Source organism: Papilio xuthus, unplaced genomic scaffold, assembly GCF_000836235.2.
Source record: "Papilio xuthus unplaced genomic scaffold, Pxut_1.1 DF827542.1, whole genome shotgun sequence".
NCBI lineage: Eukaryota > Metazoa > Arthropoda > Insecta > Lepidoptera > Papilionidae > Papilio > Papilio xuthus.
The window spans coordinates 5,841,338-5,861,273 of record NW_013531107.1 but is presented as its reverse complement, the minus strand read 5'-3'; the positions used below and the strand labels follow the sequence as shown (position 1 = coordinate 5,861,273).

The following is a 19,936-nucleotide window of genomic DNA, read 5'->3' as shown; positions in this document are numbered from 1 at the left end:
AGTAAATAAAATGAACGCTATGTATCAAATGTTACTAGCAATAATTTAATTATTGTACCACTAATTAATCGTAACAAAAATAAATAATGATTAACTAGAATTAGAAATAAAAAAAAATTATAAAATGTTACCCTATTCTTAATGAGTTCATTTTAGAAGAGATTATTATTATCTTTCGGCTTATTTAAATAAAAAATAACTATTTCCGTATTATAGCATGGCAATAAGAAAACCAACGTCATGTTATTTCTAATAAAAAGCTTATTTAATTCTGTAAACGGTTATTGCTCGCTTTTGAAAAGTTTATTGTAATATTTGTAAATCAAAACGATAAAATGAATATTTCAGGTTTTTCATCAAATGGCGTGATGGAAAAGCATTTAAAACGTAGTGATAGAGCAAAAACTTTTGTAAGCATTGAACGCTTCCAACTTAGCAAACATTAAGGTTATGTATGTTTTCTATATTATAATGTTTTACAGGTTTTACCGAACAAATGTTTTGAAAAGCACGTCGCGTGTGCATGGAGGCGAGGAAATTCTTTTACAGTTTATCCACGAAGTCAAACAGTTAGTAAAAACCAAGGCAATATAAGTGACAACAAAATCTTGAAAGTGCGACAAGAAATTCTTCTTTTTATTCCTATACTAAGGAAGCTTATAAATGACTCAAATGGCGTATTTCTTTCTTTGCAAAAAGTTGCGGAGAACACAAATTCGGACAATCAGGTGGAATTTTGGAAACTTTCCCGCCAATATAGATCCATCGTGAGGTCCATCATAGAAAATTTACAAGAAGCCGCTGAGGAAGAGTCAGACGCTTTGGCTAAGAACAGTTTAAATTCGTACGCAACAATTTTTTACTCAATTGAATGTATATGGCATCTATGCGAGATATTGTTTATAAAAAACATTCCTGGTGATGTGGTTTTACCATTTTTGTTAGAATGGGTTTGTTGTCACTTTCCAAGCCATGACCAGACCGCAGCACAGTTGCTGGAGGCAAGAGAGAGAGGTTCCGAAGATCACCCAGAGTATTGGGATACTGTTGTTAGTTTGATAATTCAGGGGAGAATTGATGATGCCAGAGATCTTTTACGACTCCATTCTGCCTCTGAATCAGCTGAATTCAAGCTTGTTGCGAATTCTCTACGCACTATGCCTGTCTATAATGTAAGTCTGAGTTATACCATAATCTTCATACCAACAAATAGGAGTAATTTAATTTGCTTATTAGTTGAATTTACTTATTATTTGGTAAAATAAATAAATTTAAACATAATTTTGTTTCAATAAAGTATATTTATTTAAGTTTTTTTTTTATATATTTGCAGATATATGGTGGTATATCTAGTGGGGAGTTCACAATAGTGTGGAAGCACTGGCAGGCAGAGTGTAGAGCCATTCTGAACAGTCAGTCTTTAAGCTCACTTCCATACTTGCAACTTATTATGAGAGTAAGTACCAATGTTCAGTGTTTACATATCAATTTTATTTATATCACTAGGTCAAACCATTAAAACATGTATATCTTTTATACCAGTTACTGATTGGGGACTACACAGCATTTGAGTCAATTTGTTCCAAATACCCATCCTGGTTCTACCTACTGGGCGGTTATGTGTTGTTCACACGGCCATGGGCACGACGACGCGAGCTGGCGGACGCGGCGGCGGCCTGCGCGGGTCTCGGCGCAGCGCACGCACACTCGCACCTTAACACTGTCATACGCGCATTGCTTGAAGGTGACCTGCATCAGGTATGTTGCAATAGATACACATTAACACTATCACCAGGATCTATGTAATGTCCATTTCAGATGACTTAAAATACTTGCTGCTGTAAGCCCTAAAAGCCTTCAGACTTGGCTCTAACCAATTTTGTAACATAGCATGTCTGTGTCTTATACTTAATTCAACACAAACCAAAGGAGGGTTTAGGGTTCCCACTTGAATATTTTTTTAAAGTTTTATATTTTAAATTGCAGATGATTTATGAAATACAACAAATGTCTGATAATGGCTGGTTTGCTACACATCTCACTGATATGCTGTACCATTGCGGGAAGTTGCAAGTGTTGGATGAACACCAGACTGAGTAAGTTCACGAAATATGGTTATATAGTCTTTACCATTAAAGTAAACAAGTAAGAGTAAACAAGACATGTAGATAGTATTTTTTTATCTCCGGGTCATAATTTTCTTTTTATGATTGGTAATATATGTTTACAGTATGACGAAGCGGCTCCGGGATAGCCTAGTGCTGGAGTACGGGTCGTTGGTGATGGAGCACGGGGCACTGTGGTGCACGGGCTTGTCGTACCTGGCCGCTTGTCCGCCTGAGGGCCCACGCCGCGCTGAGCTTCTGCTCGAGCGGCTGCCCCTCGACAGCGAGGAGAAGGCGATGCGAATCATCGCTGAAGCAAAGAAATACGACCTCCTCGGTGTTGGTAAGTTCTTATTTGTGGCCTTTTGTCTATATTATTGAAGGATCTCATCTCAGTAGATTTATTTTTAAAAAAAATTTATACGGAAAGAGTAGAAAGAAGTGGATTTGATGGACATGTGGAGGGGAAATGCCCTTCTGTGTGCCTCTTTCTCGTCGATTAAAGGTAGGCAACGCATCTGCAATTGTGGATGCTTATATAATATAAAAAGAATAATAAACCACGATATTGTATTAATTTTGTATTTTGTCTTTATGGATAATGAAATTGGAGTATGGAGCCACAAGTGTTGATGTGGTGTTATGTGTGTGCAGTACAGACGGTGTGCGCGTGCATGAGTGCGCGGGGGCGGGGCGCGGGGCGGGTGGGTGCGGCGCTGGCGTGGGCGGGGCGAGCGCGCGGGGCGGGGCTGTGCGCGGGGGCGGCGCACGCGGCACTACGCGAGTACTGTGCAGGCGCGCCGCTGCCTGCCGCCGACATGCTGCTAAGCGCCGGCTCCACGCTGCTCATGGACGACACCCTACTGTTGCTAGGTAATTCGATAAATTCCTTACTAAAGACTCCTGCCTAATATTAACCATGTTCATATATTAGAATACTTCCTGGCATACTCAAAATTGTCTAATATGTATCAGTTTGTCTCTAGTATGAGAAATCTACACTAAAGAGTTGTTTAAGTAATCACTTAACAAATGACTTTATTTCAATGTTATACATAATCAAAGTTTTTATTACAGATGTAGTTATTTATTGTTTCAGGCAAATACAGTGACTTCCACAGATTGTATAACAACAAGGAATTCAAAAAGGCGGCAAAACTATTAATTTCTTTAATAACATCCAAAATAGCTCCAGAATAGTAAGTTTCAACATTTATAATTTTTTTTACACAGTTTTACTATTGTAGGACGTAGAGTTGATTTTATATAATCTAGCCTTAATGTATGCTTTAGTCTAGTATTATAATAAAAAAATCAAGTTTTAATGAGTCACCTCACAGTTAGTTTTAAACCAAACAATTGCTTTCTTTTATACAGTTGAACCCAGTCATGCCCAAGAGACGTTGACTCTTGTTCATAGAGATTTCTTAATTATCCAGTTGGCACTTAACCAAATTTGATTGTATATTAATTATAAACTATTTGCAGTTTCTGGGAGACATTACTGTTGGACACTTTGCCATTGCTGGAGGCAGAGGAGCCAGTGTTCTCTTCAACAGAAACATACGAGATCCTGCTGTGCCTCGAGCTGCGGACCAAGTTGCTGACTGGGGAGAAGGCGGACCTGTTGCGCCTGGCCTGCGTCAGGAACCTAGCTAGGACTGTCTTGTTGGATGGTGTTGAAGAATAACAAAAGATATTGGTTGAAGTGTTCATTAAAATACTAAGTGCATTGTGATAAAGGATAGTGATGCCTAGAAGTTGTCGGAGACAGTGATGGGAATGTCCATTGTAACATACTAAAATGAATTTTGTGTACCCCTTAAGTGGAAGTTTACAAATACAATTTAACTAACCAAATTAGAGCTTAATCCATCAAAAATGTGTCGTACATAGACTCCATTACAAACCAGTGTTATTGAAATTTATGTCACTTTAGTTTGTTATGTTGCACATGCAACTGGTGACATAACATAGTACCATTTTATTATGCTCTAGTAGTATCCAACAAAGTTATCTGATCCAGTGGGCATAAGCTATGATAGCTCACTAGCTCCCTCCTGGCATTGTCAGAAGATCCTTGTCATGCTGCGGCTGTCTTGTCATGTTCTTTTTGTTTTTTTGTCATTTTCTCTGCCTATGTTGGTTCTCCATATTTTCTGAAAACTAATATTTCAGTACTTACTGGATCAGATAAGTTTGTAGTATTATACAATATACATTTTTAATTGTCATTGATTTTTTTTTGTATTTATGTACCACTTTGAACTGTGTATTTAATAATTTGTTACTGCAAATATTTTGTAAAAACTAAAAAAATCAGCGCATAAAATAACGCGTGATTAAAAATATTAAACAATGATTTTGTGTCATTTAGTTTCTTTTTTATTTGCATACAGAAACCTGAGATCATAAATACCTATTTTGTATTCACCAGGAAAAACCTACTGTTTTTATAAGAGTTATTTTCGTGCTTTTACTGCAATAGACCAATATGTTATGCTATATTTTTTTCTGGTGGTTATAAAAAATGTGTATACCTACATATCGCGTCTCTTGACAAAACTCCCACTTCCCATTCTTGACTTTGAGAGGTGAGAGGATTTGAACTTGAACATACATATTCATCAGATGAGACAGCAGGCTCCAGCATATGTGGATTTACAGTACTATTTTATGTTCCACTTCTCATTTCATATTCTCTTTGGTCGAACAGAATTACCATAAATACACAACTTACCTCAACATATTTGACATACTTAGTTCTTGACAAGTTGTCAAACTGTCATGTCGTTATGTCAAAAATCTTAAATTATACTCGAAGTGAATTCAGTACATCCAGTTTGAAAATTATGAATTATAAATGATTGAGTGTCCGAAAAAGAAGGAGAAAAAAGGAAATTCAAAACTCTGCGAGTCAGTATAATGTTGCTTATATTTTGACATTGTCATGACCTTGTTTTGTAATATGAAAATAATAAGGTTTAACTGGCAGTTGTCGGCCGGTTTGCAAACACCGGAGGCGGACATGGAAGGGCGTGACACTCAAAACGTCTGCGGAGTTGTTGGTCGAGAAAGAGCTAAAGGAGGAGAAGCCAGTGCAACCTATTGTAAGTAAGGACGTTGATTCCTTTATCACCTAATATATTTTTGTATTTGACAAGTGTAACAATTTACAATAAAGTTCCATTTTATATTTATAATAACGAGTGTGGTCATATTTACATTTTGCAGAAAATACATCCTATGAAACCATGCGAAAAATGGGTAAAGTCCCGTGAAATTATACCGCCGGTGAAGGTAAAGAAACCCAGCATAGTGAAGATATGCGAAGCGCCTATCGCGGACACGGCGGCCACACCCTACGTGGAGTTCGCTAAACTGGCTAAGGAAATTGGTACATCGCAGTCAATTTTTACTACTAAATAGGTTGGCAACTCTTCTGTTCCTTTGGTGTGGCAACACCTGAGAAACCGCAGTCCTGCTGGTTCTGGCATTTAGGTCAGAGATATGTGAGCTTCGAGAAGGCCCCTTAGTTTTAATTATTTGGAAGAACTTTTGCTAAAAGTCTAAGTTTAACTTTTGAATTACCGCAGTTTTTTAAATGTTATAAGTGTTTAGACTGGTTTGTACCAAAACATCGATGATAGACGGCAATAGTTTTGTCCAGGTGCGTGGGACTCTGTGCGCAAGACGTGCGCGTTCTGCTCGTGCCCGGGATGCTGCGCGTGCGCATCTCGGGAGTACGAGTTGAGGGAGGAGGGGGCGGTGCAGCGCCGGCGCGCTATGACCGACTTCGACAGGCGAGTGCGTGATGATTGCAAGATCATGCGGATCATGTATAATAACATTTAACAGAAATAACATTATTAATAAAATATTTTGCTCCAAAATTAGGTATGTATGTACTTGTTTGTTTTTCAACATTTTAAAATTATTAAATAGCGTTAGCGAAACACTCATATCCAAGGATAAGTCTGTAACCATTGTTCAACTATTGTCTTGATTGAATTTGATAATTCGAGTGCTGTTATGTGAATGTTATACCACATGAGAAAATACAACATCGAGGTGCAAGTTGTTGAACAACTAAAGAAAAATTCATCGATGAAAATCATAAATTTTTTTAATCTTACAAGATTAAATGATGGTTGTAACATATTAAACTAAATATTATAACGAGTTATTTGAAGCTAGAGATCATTGTCACAGAGCAGGCTGTCGGGGTTCTTTTCGCAGATGAAGGCGTACTTATTTTCGCACCAGAGGTCGTCCAAAAGCGCTGTTCTGTACACGGCGCCGCAGTACTCGCCTGTAGTCGCGTTGTTGGGTTCGCCGCCGGAGAACTTGGCGTAGCCAGCCTCCTGCAGCGTCTCACCTGTTAACGAGTCAAACACCATTAGAGACGCAGTGACAACGATAGCGAATGCAAGAACTTATTCGGAGTCAAATGATTACCATGTATCGTTAGCCATTCGCCGTGCTCGTTCCAATCGTGGAAACCAACAAAGGCGACGTCTTTCCAAAAGTTGCCGATCATCGAACCGCCGGGGTGCTTAGCGAAGAGCTCCCTGATCACCGTCGCCTCCGCATCGTTGTTGATGATGGCGAGGTGGCCACCCTCCGCCGAGCAGGCCATGTAGGCACGCGACCACGTGCGTGGCACGCTGTGGAACTTGTAGCAGCTGCCTGTGCGCGCGTCGAACGCGTACTCTGTAGCACGTAAATACAAAACATATAACAAACAACAATAAGGCATGTAAAATGCCACTTGAGGTGTGGAAGGTTGAGGGTGTCTTCCTCTAACCAACACTCAGCTAGGATTATAGAGTTCAGATTCTTATCGCTTCGGGTTTTACCCGATGTTTCCTAATGAAACAAGAATATCAGCAAAACAAACTTTCATCGAAAATTTTGGAATTATTACTTTTCCACTTAAGAGTTAGTACGTATGTGCTAGAAAATTGTTACCATTGTCGGTGGTGCCGCAGCTTGTCATGACCATCGTCTTCGCGCTACTCTTGTAGCAGATGTAAGGAAGTGGGTCGCTGCAGTCGACGTCGGCGAGATTGCCATCGGGCAGCATGGCGATGCAGCTCTCCTGGTCCTTGTAGTTGTCCGGCTCCCCGCTCGCCCAAGTATGAGGGATTTTCGACAATGGGACGCCTGAATACAGCAATTTAAATAAGAATTTCATAAGTTGAAAGGAGACCTCAATAGAGCCTTCGAACGATTGGGTCTTATGATGAATATGGATAAGACGATAGTCGTGACATCATGTCACGGATGTTGTTGTTGACGAGTATGTCTGACTGGAACAAACTGTCCAGAAAAAGAGATTACACTTCGAGAAGCAGGTCAGTGGCCGAACTATTAACGTACAAAAGTCACAGACGTCTTAATTGAGCAGTCTAATATATCTGATAATACCAACGTCCAGCGGAAACCATAGAACATAGAGCCTTAAAAATATGCATATATGTTTCTGTGACTAAATACATAAAGGTGCCATTGTTCTAGAATATTTTTTTAAATGCAGAACCGATGGGGAAAATTTTATTGTTCACATTTATAATGTTGCGAACAACCGTCATATCTAAATTCATTCTTTTCTTATTTGTCAATCTTCAGTATTTGTTTAGTCGTCTTTTGCCTTTGTATCCCTTCATATTCAATCTCATTATTTCCTCATCATCATCATCATCTCTGCATAATATAACCATACCTCACTAACTTATGAAATATCCTATTAAAAATATCTTCGTTAATATTGCCCTTATGTATACATCGATTTGTAGATACTGTTGTATGTAATTGTTTTTACATGTTAATACAATCAGATAAAAATACAATAAACAGTTGCTTAAATATAAAACTTGTGCCTAAAATAAACAATCTTTAGTGCTATAAGCTATAGGTTATCGAGAAATGACACTTGAATACTATATTGATAGTTGAATTATATATACATACTATATCATATGATAATTTCCTTGGATCGAACGAATTAAATTACATACTAAAATGATTCCATCAGTGTTTGGAAGATTTTACAACATGAAACGTCAAGTCAGCGAAAACATTTTCCCGAATCCGTGCTATTTGACTGCAGAATACTATAAAGGCATCCTACGACTCTCTTATTCAGTCATTATTTAACCCCGATTTATATATCTTAAGAACTGAGTGGATAATTTATGGCTGGAATTTATGGTTGTGTGTGATCATCATTATGTTAATATACATACCTTCGATGGAGTACAGATCACCTCTTGAGAACATTGCGTGTATGCCAGTGAAGGCGCCGCAAGTCATGTCACCTGACGCTTCCCCTATGAGTACCGACATCGCACTTTTCAGACCCACGTTCAAGGGAGACGCCAAGTTGCTTCCTGTGGACGTTACGTGACCATCTTATTAAATACTTGTTTTCTTAAGAAATATCTGTAAGATCAAAAGGTTTTCTTTTTGGCCAGTCTTCACGAAGGATATTAAAATGAAGACAAAGGAAGACCAAAGAATGGTATTATGAAGTATACTTTGTCCCACTCTCTTCTTCTATGAACCCAAGGTACTAAAGCACTATCATTATATCACAGATTTAAGAGTTATTTGAGGATGAATTCGTATAATAATTTAAGTAAACATTGTAATAAAAAAGCCTCGAAGAGTGACCATATCATATCAACTTGCATTGAGAATGAAACAGACCTTCGAGGTGGCACCTGAGGCGAGCCTCGGCCCAGTTGGCGGGAACGCGGTGTAGCTTCAACCAGCCATTGGCGTTATGGAAATATCTGTAGTCACACCGAAATTTCTTGCCATCTGATAAAGTTGTAAATATTTATTTATTACACAAAATGGCGACTACATGAGTTAACTGAAAAATGCATATATATAAAAAGCCTCAGCCAGTGGTTACGCTGGCAAGTGTAAGTGTACTTGTAATTAATTTTCGTCGTAAATATCTTCAGCTACATATTTTCTCAATATATTACAAATTTACTTCAACAAGTATTTAATTTTTAATTTATAAAATGTTTCAATATAATATTAAGATTATCCCGTTGTGTCAACGTAATCATTTAATTAAAAAATATAATAATAGTAAGCATAAAAAGCGATAATTCAAAAATAATTTATGGCAATTAAATGAATTGTTTTATCAAAGTGAACTTACCTAATGCTGCTAGAAAGCTGAGCAAGACTATAAGACATCTCGTGTCCATGGCGAGGTTGGGGCTGCACTGAACACTTCGCACAAACAACTATTATATTTAACGCATAATATATTATAATATAGTTTACGAATTATATCGGCAGATGGAGATGTATAAACCAGGAACGAGAAAACCGATTAAACGTCACTAATTTTTTTTTATACCAATAGGGGTGGCAAATACAATATGTTGAGTGTTTCTCGTTTGGCTATTTCTCATCGAAATTCAAATAATTCGTTACTCGTAAGATCTCTATGGATCGGACTATCCTATTTATATTTTATTGTCTTTCCGCCAATTTTTTTGCTATAGACACAATACAGAAATGTTAGATTAACATTGTTGTATTTTGTAGAAAATCTCGATAAAACTGTATTACTATCTAACTAATAATATAAATGAATGAATGTTTAGATGAATGGATGGATGGATGTTTGTTGGAAGGTTAAACTGCTTAATGGATCTCGCTGAAATTTGGCATAGATGTAGAACAGTCAAGACGTAGACATAGGCTACTAATTTTAATTCTGTGAAAACGGGAAAGCGGGTGACAATATAAAAATACGGTCCACTTAAATGTCTGAAAATATAAAACATAATTGAAAATTATTAATACGTGATTAATGATTTTGTTATTTAGACAACCCTGAATATATTTCTGTTATACGCTGACATTTGTTCCGCTTGAAAATGTATTTGACTGCAACCGCTGTGATTGTATGTTAGCTGATAATAAATATTAAAATAAACCGAGGGAAATACCAAAAACTTTGATATAATACAGCGATAATTACCTACTAAATAAACATTTACTTTAATTATTATTAATAAATATAAAGTACGTACGCATAAATAAATGTTTGATAGATAGAACTACGGAAAAACCTCAATTTATTTATAATTGACGTTCGTTCAATAAGGTACGATTTATAATGCTGAACGATTTGTTATGTAACATTGTAGTGATGTGGAAAAAGATGTAAGTGGGCGCCTAGCGGTTGTATAAGGCGCCTAAAACAGCGTCTGCTTATATCTACTATAATAATAAAATAAAGCCTACAATTTTTCCTTTTAAAATTATGAGATATCTTTTAAACACCGTGGATAATACTTCAATTTAGTTAACTCTTTAAAGTTATTATGAATGTTGTTGCAATATCACGCTTGTCGCTTTACACAACGAAAAGTAATCACAATTCATGTTTTATTTTATTTTATTTGACTTCATATAGATATCGATTCAAAGCGTCGATCGTCAAAAGCGACGCCAGACGCCATTATCCTAACATACATCTAAATACATAAAATAAAGTTAATAAATTTTGATTAAAAAATAACCTTGTCTTTTTCAATCCTTTTATTTAAATTTTCAAAGCTAGAACATATATTAAAATAAACTATTAAAATATAATAAATAAGTTGCCTACAAATAAAACCTTATAAACAAAATGGATCATCTAAAATATATGTAAAAGTTAAAAGTATTTTATGACCTGACGAGGTTCGTTTCGAAGGCGGCTTTCACAGCACCTGGCAATTAAAAAAAACAAATTGAATAATTCCGACATACATTAACCCTTAAATGGACGATTTTTTTTTTACGTTTTAAAAAAATATATTTGTGTAATCATTTATTTTTAATGCATAAAAATATTGGATAGTGCCAACATTAAAAAAAGTACAAAATTCGTTCAGAAATAAGAACTAGTTGTCAAAATTAACAAAAAAATAAAATAAAGATAATTTTATCTGTGATGTTTAGTATGTTGTTTAAAAACAACATTGTCCATTTAAGGGTTAATAAAATTAATTAATATTATTAGAATGGACTATATTGGGAAAACATATTCCAAAACTTCTTTCGCGTAGTCCTTTCGCCTATGAAATAAGGGCAAGAACATTAATTGGAAATAAATAATTTTGTCTATGGTGCTCCTTACCTCTGGCTGATAATTTTTTGACTGCATGTATGGCTGGAAAGTCTTGTGCCTTTTCATTTACTATAATTTTCTCTTTGCTCTTAGAAGAGCTAAGCGATGTTTCTTCCGGAATCATGTCATGGGCTCTCTGAACAAGGTTGATACAATACTTTAAGATTAGTATATAGAAATCCTACAATTGTTATGAATAAAAAAATACATTTCAGTTTAGATGTTTCGGTGTCGGAAAGTCACCGTTGGGGACTGGGAGGTGGTGCCACTTGCGTCGAAAGACTCTGCAAAGCAGGTCCTTAGTGTCCTGAATGTCCTTAGTAATAAATAATAAAGTGAAATTTAACCGGTCTACAAAGTGATAATTTTTGGTTTTAGGACTAACTGTTGTACGCTGGTACAATTGACAGATTGTCAGAACTGATAGAATGTCCACGACACGAGGTTAGAGTAGTAAGGGGGGGGGGGAAGGATGTAACCAGAAATCTACATAACGTATTTCATTGCATTGATTGAAAACAAGACTATTTGATAAACATTTTTATTTGATCAGAAAAGTTAGTAGATGAGGGAAGATATTTCTTGACGATAACTCCCTCTGGTGAATTTTCAGGACGGCGGGAGGTTGTCGGTGGCGTGTGGCTCAGGCTCGTGATTCGCTGTAGCCTGCGGAGAAGGCTGATATTCAGCAGTGAACTGCAGAGGTTAGGGAGTGGAGGGAGGGATGGAAATTGGACAACCCCTAGTTATTATACACTTTGTAATGGAATTAACTAAGAAGTTTACTAGGATAACTCTGAGGACGCGATTTTTTTTAAAGAAATCCTATTTTAAAAAACTTTAATTTTATGTTTTGATGTTATTTTCTATTTTTTTATCATTTACTTAGCGTGGTATTGCAATAAAATATGCTGGATTCAAAAATACATGAGAGCGATACCACGAAGTTTGCCTATCCTCTGTCAACGTTGTTCTCTTGCTTACACTCTGACACTAAGTCACTAGAATGTGATGAAAACGCCAGTCCAAGTCCCCAATATCAAAAAAAAGAAGAAGAATTATTGACGTCTTTCATCCTTTGGCAATAGGAAACAGGCAAGGTATTTAGCTCCCATTATGTTTATCGTATCATGCCTTCTCGCGTGTGTCATTGAAAATAAGAGGAGTCGAAGTAAAAAACTATTTTCTCAGAGGCCAATATTTTAGTACAGCAAGCTTCTTACCGAGCTGCAAGCTTCTCTGAAATTTGGCGAGTTGTTGACGAGTTTTAGGAACTCGATGCATCTCTCTTGTACTTCGTCGGTGTCCTCGGGGCGCGGACTGAAGTCTATCACGACATGATGGGGCTGGAACGGCTCGCCGGTCCCCCTGCCGGCGTCTATTACTGGCGACGATACCAACTTCGCGCATCAATGACAAATATAGATAATTAGAACTAAAGGCCGACAAGCAGCAGCGCTGTGAATATGTATAATATTTGTGCCTGTGCCTCAAATTATTGTACTGTTTTACGAGATCAAGACGGTGTTTTACGTAGTTTTTGGAATGCCAATCTGTATGTAGAGCAGAACCTCGATGTATAGATAAGGGAAAGTAGCATTAGGCTTCTACTTTGTGAGTGGTCGTACTTCGACCGCGTCTTACGTCGATGCCTCGACCTCGCACTCCACGGAACGGACGCTGGCGATAACTTTGCGCTACGCTTACTTGAGACTGGTTGCCGGTGGACTTTTCTGAGGTTTCGGAGCAGGAAGAGCCCGAGAGAGACATGGTCTCGCAGCACGGGCAGCACACGGAGGATACACTTAACGTCAGCCAGTCCGATATCGCTCGGGCATTCTTCCACAACCTGACAAGTCTGAAAGTAGCGGGCTGGAATGTGTACGGTGTCAAACTAATCATTTAATTTCTTCCTATTAATGTGTTAATGCCTTCTCTTAATATAATTCTGCCATTGTCAATATCTTTTAAAATTTTGACATCAGGTTCATAGACAATAAAAATATAATCATTATGTTTTTAAATTGTTACTTGTCAAATTCCTCTATTTTTTTTCTATAAAATTCATTATTTTTTTTATGGACCAAGGGCAAAGTACATATATTTATAAGTCTAATCTTTACCGGAGATTTTTTATTAATCATTATAATTTGGGAAAATATGAAAAGTTTCGGTAATATGTAGACTAGAAAAAATTTAATCACCTTTTATATTTTCGTTAGTTTAGATCGGTTAAGTTTAAAACAAATCTTACTAATATTATAAATGCGAATGTTTGTTTGTAGGTATCTGCAGATCTCACTGAAATTTGGTATAGATGTAGAACATAGGCAGGAAGAACAAATAGGCTACTTATTAACTTTCTATTAATTCCTTGCGGACGACAGCTACGTTACGTAGGGAAGGTTGATGACAAGAGTTTTAAATTTAATGATATACATTATGCGAAACAAAGGAAAGTTATTTTTTGGTACTGAATATTTATTTCTCACAACTTTATGAATCATATTATCATAGGTTACATGTAAGTACAATTACTCCTGGGTAACTCAACTAAAATTAATGATTTATTTTTGTTTTTGTAAAAATATTAACAATTTTTTTTTGGAAATTTACTAATATTTCTTGTACCATTCCAACTAAGCTCTAGGCTTGTGCTAGAATATGGATTTTTATTAGATATGGATTCAAACTCCCAACCCTGTGATAGGAGATCTGTACTCCTAACCATTAGGCTATAGATGCTTCAACACAGATTAGATCACAATTAACATGTGTGAAGCAGATCAGTTGTGTTCTGTTCAGTTTGTATCTGCATGGTTTGCGAGTCTCTGGGCAGCTCATGCCTACTGAGGCATGAGCATGAGATAACTGAGAAAGCTCAGTAGCTTAGATATGCATCACCATAGTTGTAAGCCGCCAATTTTGTTATTGAACTCCAACTTAACAGTTCAAGTCTACTTGATTTTAACTTTTTATCCAGTTCAGTGACAATTTATAGTGTTGACTTTCTAATTAAAACTGTTCTGTAGCTTTTGTTTTAGTAAATATGCATAAAAGTTGGACAAACTAATGGTTCACACTGGTAGTACCGACTTGACAACATCTAATCTGATTTCAGAAGTCTAAGCTTGTACTCATATTTATATATAAATTGTCACAAACTTTTTAATGTTTATAATCAACTGATGTGAATTTATTTTAGTAATACAATTGTTTATTTTGAACTTGTTAAGCAAATACATTTAATCTTTTCTGTTAGCATAAAAAGATTCCATGGATTGTAATTCCTGTACTTTATAATTCAAAATTTTGTCAAAGCCTTGATAGTGAAATTTGCCATAAAACAATTTACCACTTAACATGTATGGGAACCAAAATCTGTCATCGGGCCACATGTCGTCAAAAGGTATTGCTTTACAGTTATACCATTTCGGAATCATTTCATCAGTTTCAGCCGGTGTACCTTCAAAAATATTAGAGGCGAAAACGTTGACGTCCATCACTGTTGAATCTCCTTCAAATGTAAATTCTAAATGACCAATACTTTTTAAATCTCTTATTTTAACACACAAACAACATTCTTCTTTTAATTCACGTACTGCAGCCTCTTTAATTGTTTCATTGTGCTCTAATTTGCCTCCAAAGCCATTCCACTTGTCTTTACCAAATCCTCGCTTTTTCAATCCTAAAAGTATTTCATCATCTTTGCGTATAAAAATCAAAGTGAATACTTTTTTTAATAACATATCACTGCCTATATTTATTGTTTATACCTTAATATTAAATCAAAACGTTAACTTACAGTCCTTTAGTATGTACATCAAAAAACTTTACAATATTTGTTATAAAAGTAAACTGTCAAAGTCAAAACAAGCGCGCTTTTTGTATTCGTTCGGAAATATTTTTTTGCTAAATTAAATTCAGTTTTAACTTTAAACTGGGTGAAATAAAGTAAGTTATAATATTAATAGACATTGGTTCTAAGTCGAAATCAGAGATGCGTGAAGTTGCGGTAAGTTATGGCAAGTTGTCACGGACGAAATTTTTGGAGCGTTAACAAGCTTATCGTAGAGTCCGAAGCATTTCATAGAATATTTTGATGATTTCATATGGTCGGGATATTCGGGATGCTAAGTTCTATCTAGAACAAGAATAACAATAACGCGTATTTGCAATAGATAGCAATACTGAAATTGTATTATACGAAGGCTGATATTAAAGCTATATGCAAATTAGTCAGAGAGTCGCAGCGCTTTTTCCACATATAGTGGGGATGGTAAAAAGCATTCATGACAAAATACGCATTTGCCTCAATAATATTGCGTTGCCCATATTAAAATATTCTAATTTGAATTTTAAGTTGCTTCGCATATATTGTTTATTTTTAAAAGGTCGTTTTTTCATATATTTTAAAGGCAAATTTTTGGCAATATTTAGGTGAAATTCGACTGATGAAAAGTTTCCGATATTTTAACCCCTGTCTCTCCATTTTCATCACAATCTTCCTTGTATCTTACGGAATGCTTATTTACCCATTGCAACAAAATGTCGTTATTTAGAGTTTTCGTAACAAAAAGATTTTTATGTAAAATATTATGCATAAAAATGAATACACCAAAAAGAGTGATTTGAGCCATTTTCCAGCCATTGTTTGAGCGACGAACCATAACGAATCCTGTTGTGACACCTTAAATAGGTTTTTGTTAAACAATGCCTTTTGAATTTGGTTGCGCGTATTATTTAATGTCATTTACACTGGTAGCATCGTAGCTTGTACTACGAAACCGTAGGCCGTACGAAACGAGTCATATCTCATGGTATATTAACAACAGAATGGGTTTCTTATTAGACAAACGATTTTGATTTTAACTTAGAGGGTTATTTGGTTTGCTTATTTTTTCAATTTTGCTTTCTTTATGTATAATATAAACTAAGTTTTTAACCAGTACGAATGTAAGGTACGTTTTTGTGATGGTCACCAGCTCGGTAACAATTAACAAAGTAGCCTGTCATAGAGAATCCTATAATGCTGCAAAGTTAAACTAATTTTCAACACAGTTTAAAATTTAAAACTTTCTTAAAAACTCTTTAATGCGATCATTTAAAGTGTCTGTTACAAATTTAAATTGAATTTTAGAACTTTAATATGTGTAGTGCAGTTCTGGTCAGTCGAATATGTTTTCTTTTTTATTAATAATTTGATGATGGTATATTATAACAACGCAAGTTTGAAATGAACTTCGTCTATAAGGCAAAATGTAGCGTTAATGCAATTTCTTCAGTCAAATTAATGGCGGACAAGGTTGGGTTGCCGTCAATTTTCTATAATTATCGGTAGGGGAGCGGGTAATTAGGTTTGCTTGCATCTCCGGCAACGCGACTGCGCGACAATCATATTTGTACGGGAAACTCCCCAAGGAATAAACGTGTTAGTACTACATTTATAAAGTGTTACAAGATACATCAACAATGGTATGAAGTTCAAGACTTTGACAGTTGTATTCTCAGGAACATCCAATCCGAATTCATCATTTGATCATTTAAAATTACGCTAAGATAAATGTGTTGTAATTTATTTGTGTATGCAACTAATTACAGTATTATTTCGTTTACTAAAAAAATATTTCGATAAGGTTGTCATTTTGAACTTAAAAATACAAATAAGTTTTTAGGTTATATTTTTGATCTGAAACATTACTGTAGTCGGCTAACATTGATTTAATTAAAAAATAATTACAGATAAAAAATTATAAACATAAAAAACAGCTGTAGTTTTTGTGTAGATTTCAAAGCGATGCCTTTGTCAGGTTGTTTCACTGAAAACTTTGTAGCGACACAAACTTTATCAACCAACTTCGACAACATGTTGTGTTTGACCTTTTTGTTTAAAAGACAAAAGCAATTATACGAGAGTGGATAACATCTCCATGTAAAAAACAAGAAAATAGAATCACATCTTAACATCTTACTAATATTATAAATGCTAATGTTTGGATGGATGGATAAATGTTTGTTAGAAGGTATGTACATATATCCAGAATAGTATGGATCTCGCTGCAATTTGGCATAGATGTAAAACATAGTCTGGAAGAACAAATAGGCTAATAATTAAGTTTTTTTTAATTCTGCGCGCATGGAATCGCGTCGACAGCAGATAACTGTATAAATTTAAAAATGCGTTTATCTTTCCAATTGTTTATTTACACGACAACTTAATTGCGTAAACAATTAGTGAAAATTAATAATTTAAAATAAAGAAAAAAGTTGATAATTAACACAACAGTACTCATTTATTCGTAGTGCCTGATCTTACATTTTGTATGAGTTTCCAGTATTCCCAACATTTTGTTTCCAAATCGGGGTCATCATCCTCACCGGGGATGGGTGTAAAGTCGAAGTGATGCACTTCCCACTGTTCCGAATCGTCTGAATTTGAACTTCTAGATGTAGAACTTATTTTATCATCGCCTTTTTCATGTTCTTCTTGTATACTCGAATAACTTTTATTGTGCTTTTTGGTACAATCACTTTTTGATATTTGCTTGTTCTCAGTATTGGGTTTTAACGGTTTCTCATTTCTTGGTTGTTGATTATCGTCGACAGTTTTATAGTTATAGACCCTTTCATTTTTACTGTTTGCTATATTTTTGTCATTTTCTATATATGATTTAGACATATTTAGAAACGTAGTAAAAATTCTCCCTTTGATAACTATAAAACAGGACCTAATCCGTGTCTTGGTTTTTTAACCTTATGAAATGTTTGATGATTCAATAGTATTTGACATAAACTGCTCTTGATGTTAAAGATTTTTTCACTGTTTACATAATTATACACAAATCAAAAGAAACTCACAAATAACTACCTAAAATATCCTAATTATTTAATTCCCTAATTTAGCTGTCATATTACGTATTTAGAATATTTTACAATGAAGTAAATATGAAGCATCTGTCATATGTCTTATTTTTATTTATTTTATAAACTTTGTACTGACCAGTACTTAATAAAACTTATTTACCAGAGTATTTCCTAAAGACTGTTAGAGTCGATGAAGTAAATACTAAATTATTACTCTTTATTATTTTACAAATTATTAATCCAATTAATCCTTTGGCGCGAATGGCGCGCTTACATTGCAAAGTCAAGTGTGATTGGTTAGGGGACATAAACGTCAACATTTTAGTAAGGCTAGTGTTGTGCCAGTACACCGGCACAGTGTCGGATTTTCTTCCTAACAGTTATTAGATTTACCTAACAGTATGGTATTTATAATATGGGGCATTCCACGCCAAGCGGGTAGTCAAAAAAGTCGTCGTTTCTGATTTAAAAATATTTCCGTATCTCTATCTATATATGTCTTACCTACGTGTATCAAATCTTTTTTTAATATAGTGACTAGTTAAAGCATTATAGGATTTTGAAATTTTGACAAACTGGTGGACTTGCGGTACTTCCAAGTCGATTATCAAGCCATCACATTGTAGATTTGAACACAGTCGGACTTTGGGCATACATTTATGTGTATTTTACAAACATACCACACAACAATAATTGTTACGACTGAAAAGCTGATTAGAAATTATGATATCATAATCGTTTGTTGTTACAAAAGCTATCTTTTATAACAGCATTTGCGAAGACAGCGGCAACGGTGCGGGGCGTAAACTCGATTGGCCGCGTCTCGACGTCTTTGCAGGAAACAGGCAGTTACAAAAGCTTAACTTCCGATATGACTTCATTGAATCATAACGTTTTTTATAAAACGTTGAAAATATTAACTTGTAAAAAGACGTAAAGCTGAAATACAATGTGAAACGTTACCGCTTTTTTAGAGAAAAATATATAAACGTGTACATCAGTATTGTTGTGAATGTAAGAATACAATGCCTTTGTGTTTGTTGTTGAGTATCTTAGAACAAAAGCGCGATACAATGTTAGTGTTGTTCATTCTAGCCGATTAAATGAATTGAAATCATTTCTTTTGATAGCGCGTGTATGCTTTTAAAAGAATAAGTGTCGATACGAATTAAACGATTGTTTTACTTCTTTACGCATGTTTTTACATAAAAAATCCTTATACATCATAATGTCACAATATAAATTAATAAAAAATATAAGAAATTTAATTTTAAAAGCTTAAAGCAATCATTAGAATGAATGAATGAATGAATGAATATTTATTTATTGCCACAAACAAGGAAAAGAAAAACTACAAAAAAAAACAAGTTAAATTAAATAAATTGAGGATGTGGCAAAAAAAAGGTGGTCAGCTCAGCTGGTGCAGGGAGGTCTTGACCAATCCTGCGCTGGTTTTCAGCTGGCCCCTTTGTTTTAGAATAATCGCCAATATTGTCACTTTCTTACTATTTCCAAATAGATTTCCAAAAAGCTTTTAATAGAATTCTGCTTACGTCGAAAGCTTGGAGTAAACATAGAGAGGAAAATCCCAATCTAATTTGAACACCCCACGATGCCCTATTTTGTTTAAATGTTCTTTGTGAAGGTAAATATGTGAAGGAATTGGACCTATCCCTTGCTTACATAGGAGCCAGAATCTATTGACTCGAACGAATGTACGACGTAGCAGATAAAAAATGTCATTATGAATCAATATTATCGACGCTTAAATTCACTTTTTTTTTCTTGTTTTATATTTTTAGTTTATGATTTCAAT

The 19,936-nt window shown here is 35.2% G+C and overlaps 5 protein-coding genes across 5 annotated transcripts; 2 read left to right on the top strand and 3 right to left on the bottom strand.

Annotated features, from left to right (window-relative positions):
• The first annotated feature begins 233 nt into the window (after positions 1-233).
• On the top strand, positions 234-3,828 carry Nup75 (nuclear pore complex protein Nup75). Its single transcript, XM_013314070.1, has 9 exons — positions 234-410; positions 483-1,172; positions 1,334-1,456; positions 1,543-1,758; positions 1,987-2,096; positions 2,231-2,448; positions 2,760-2,978; positions 3,205-3,304; positions 3,594-3,828. The coding sequence occupies exons 1-9, from the start codon at positions 336-338 to the stop codon at positions 3,793-3,795; spliced, it is 1,953 nt and encodes a 650-aa protein (XP_013169524.1). The 5' UTR covers positions 234-335; the 3' UTR covers positions 3,796-3,828.
• A 1,057-nt stretch (positions 3,829-4,885) lies between these two features.
• Positions 4,886-6,148, top strand: LOC106119174 (uncharacterized). The gene is made up of 4 exons (XM_013314077.1): positions 4,886-5,021; positions 5,101-5,215; positions 5,340-5,502; positions 5,776-6,148. Exons 1-4 carry the CDS (start codon positions 4,969-4,971, stop codon positions 5,958-5,960), a joined length of 516 nt encoding a protein of 171 aa, XP_013169531.1. The 5' UTR covers positions 4,886-4,968; the 3' UTR covers positions 5,961-6,148.
• Positions 6,149-6,213: 65 nt separating this feature from the next.
• LOC106119173 (macrophage mannose receptor 1-like) lies at positions 6,214-9,402 on the bottom strand. The gene is made up of 6 exons (XM_013314076.1): positions 9,286-9,402; positions 8,817-8,930; positions 8,354-8,497; positions 7,077-7,271; positions 6,564-6,818; positions 6,214-6,483 (listed from the first exon to the last, which is right to left on the bottom strand). Exons 1-6 carry the CDS (start codon positions 9,332-9,334, stop codon positions 6,299-6,301), a joined length of 942 nt encoding a protein of 313 aa, XP_013169530.1. The 5' UTR covers positions 9,335-9,402; the 3' UTR covers positions 6,214-6,298.
• A 1,346-nt stretch (positions 9,403-10,748) lies between these two features.
• On the bottom strand, positions 10,749-13,263 carry LOC106118862 (uncharacterized). The gene is made up of 4 exons (XM_013313618.1): positions 12,964-13,263; positions 12,480-12,656; positions 11,266-11,392; positions 10,749-10,855 (listed from the first exon to the last, which is right to left on the bottom strand). Exons 1-4 carry the CDS (start codon positions 13,156-13,158, stop codon positions 10,812-10,814), a joined length of 543 nt encoding a protein of 180 aa, XP_013169072.1. The 5' UTR covers positions 13,159-13,263; the 3' UTR covers positions 10,749-10,811.
• Positions 13,264-13,654: 391 nt separating this feature from the next.
• Positions 13,655-15,101, bottom strand: LOC106118848 (7,8-dihydro-8-oxoguanine triphosphatase). Its single transcript, XM_013313604.1, has one exon. The coding sequence runs from the start codon at positions 15,003-15,005 to the stop codon at positions 14,502-14,504; it is 504 nt and encodes a 167-aa protein (XP_013169058.1). The 5' UTR covers positions 15,006-15,101; the 3' UTR covers positions 13,655-14,501.
• Positions 15,102-19,936: the final 4,835 nt, after the last annotated feature.

Coding starts and splice junctions, on each gene's coding strand:
- Nup75 (XM_013314070.1), top strand. CDS start 336: ATGAATATTTCAGGTTTTTCATCAAATGGCGTGATGGAAAAGCATTTA. Junction 1,173..1,333: donor GCACTATGCCTGTCTATAAT/GTAAGTCTGAGT, acceptor ATATATTTGCAG/ATATATGGTGGTATATCTAG. Junction 2,449..2,759: donor ATACGACCTCCTCGGTGTTG/GTAAGTTCTTAT, acceptor ATGTGTGTGCAG/TACAGACGGTGTGCGCGTGC.
- LOC106119174 (XM_013314077.1), top strand. CDS start 4,969: ATGATTGAGTGTCCGAAAAAGAAGGAGAAAAAAGGAAATTCAAAACTC. Junction 5,022..5,100: donor GGAAATTCAAAACTCTGCGA/GTCAGTATAATG, acceptor TTTAACTGGCAG/TTGTCGGCCGGTTTGCAAAC. Junction 5,503..5,775: donor TAAACTGGCTAAGGAAATTG/GTACATCGCAGT, acceptor AGTTTTGTCCAG/GTGCGTGGGACTCTGTGCGC.
- LOC106119173 (XM_013314076.1), bottom strand. CDS start 9,334: ATGGACACGAGATGTCTTATAGTCTTGCTCAGCTTTCTAGCAGCATTA. Junction 8,931..9,285: donor CAGCTTTCTAGCAGCATTAG/GTAAGTTCACTT, acceptor CAACTTTATCAG/ATGGCAAGAAATTTCGGTGT. Junction 8,498..8,816: donor CCTCAGGTGCCACCTCGAAG/GTCTGTTTCATT, acceptor TAACGTCCACAG/GAAGCAACTTGGCGTCTCCC.
- LOC106118862 (XM_013313618.1), bottom strand. CDS start 13,158: ATGATTAGTTTGACACCGTACACATTCCAGCCCGCTACTTTCAGACTT. Junction 11,393..12,479: donor TCAGAGAAGCTTGCAGCTCG/GTAAGAAGCTTG, acceptor AACCTTGTTCAG/AGAGCCCATGACATGATTCC. Junction 10,856..11,265: donor CAAAAAATTATCAGCCAGAG/GTAAGGAGCACC, acceptor TTTAATTGCCAG/GTGCTGTGAAAGCCGCCTTC.
- LOC106118848 (XM_013313604.1), bottom strand. CDS start 15,005: ATGTTATTAAAAAAAGTATTCACTTTGATTTTTATACGCAAAGATGAT.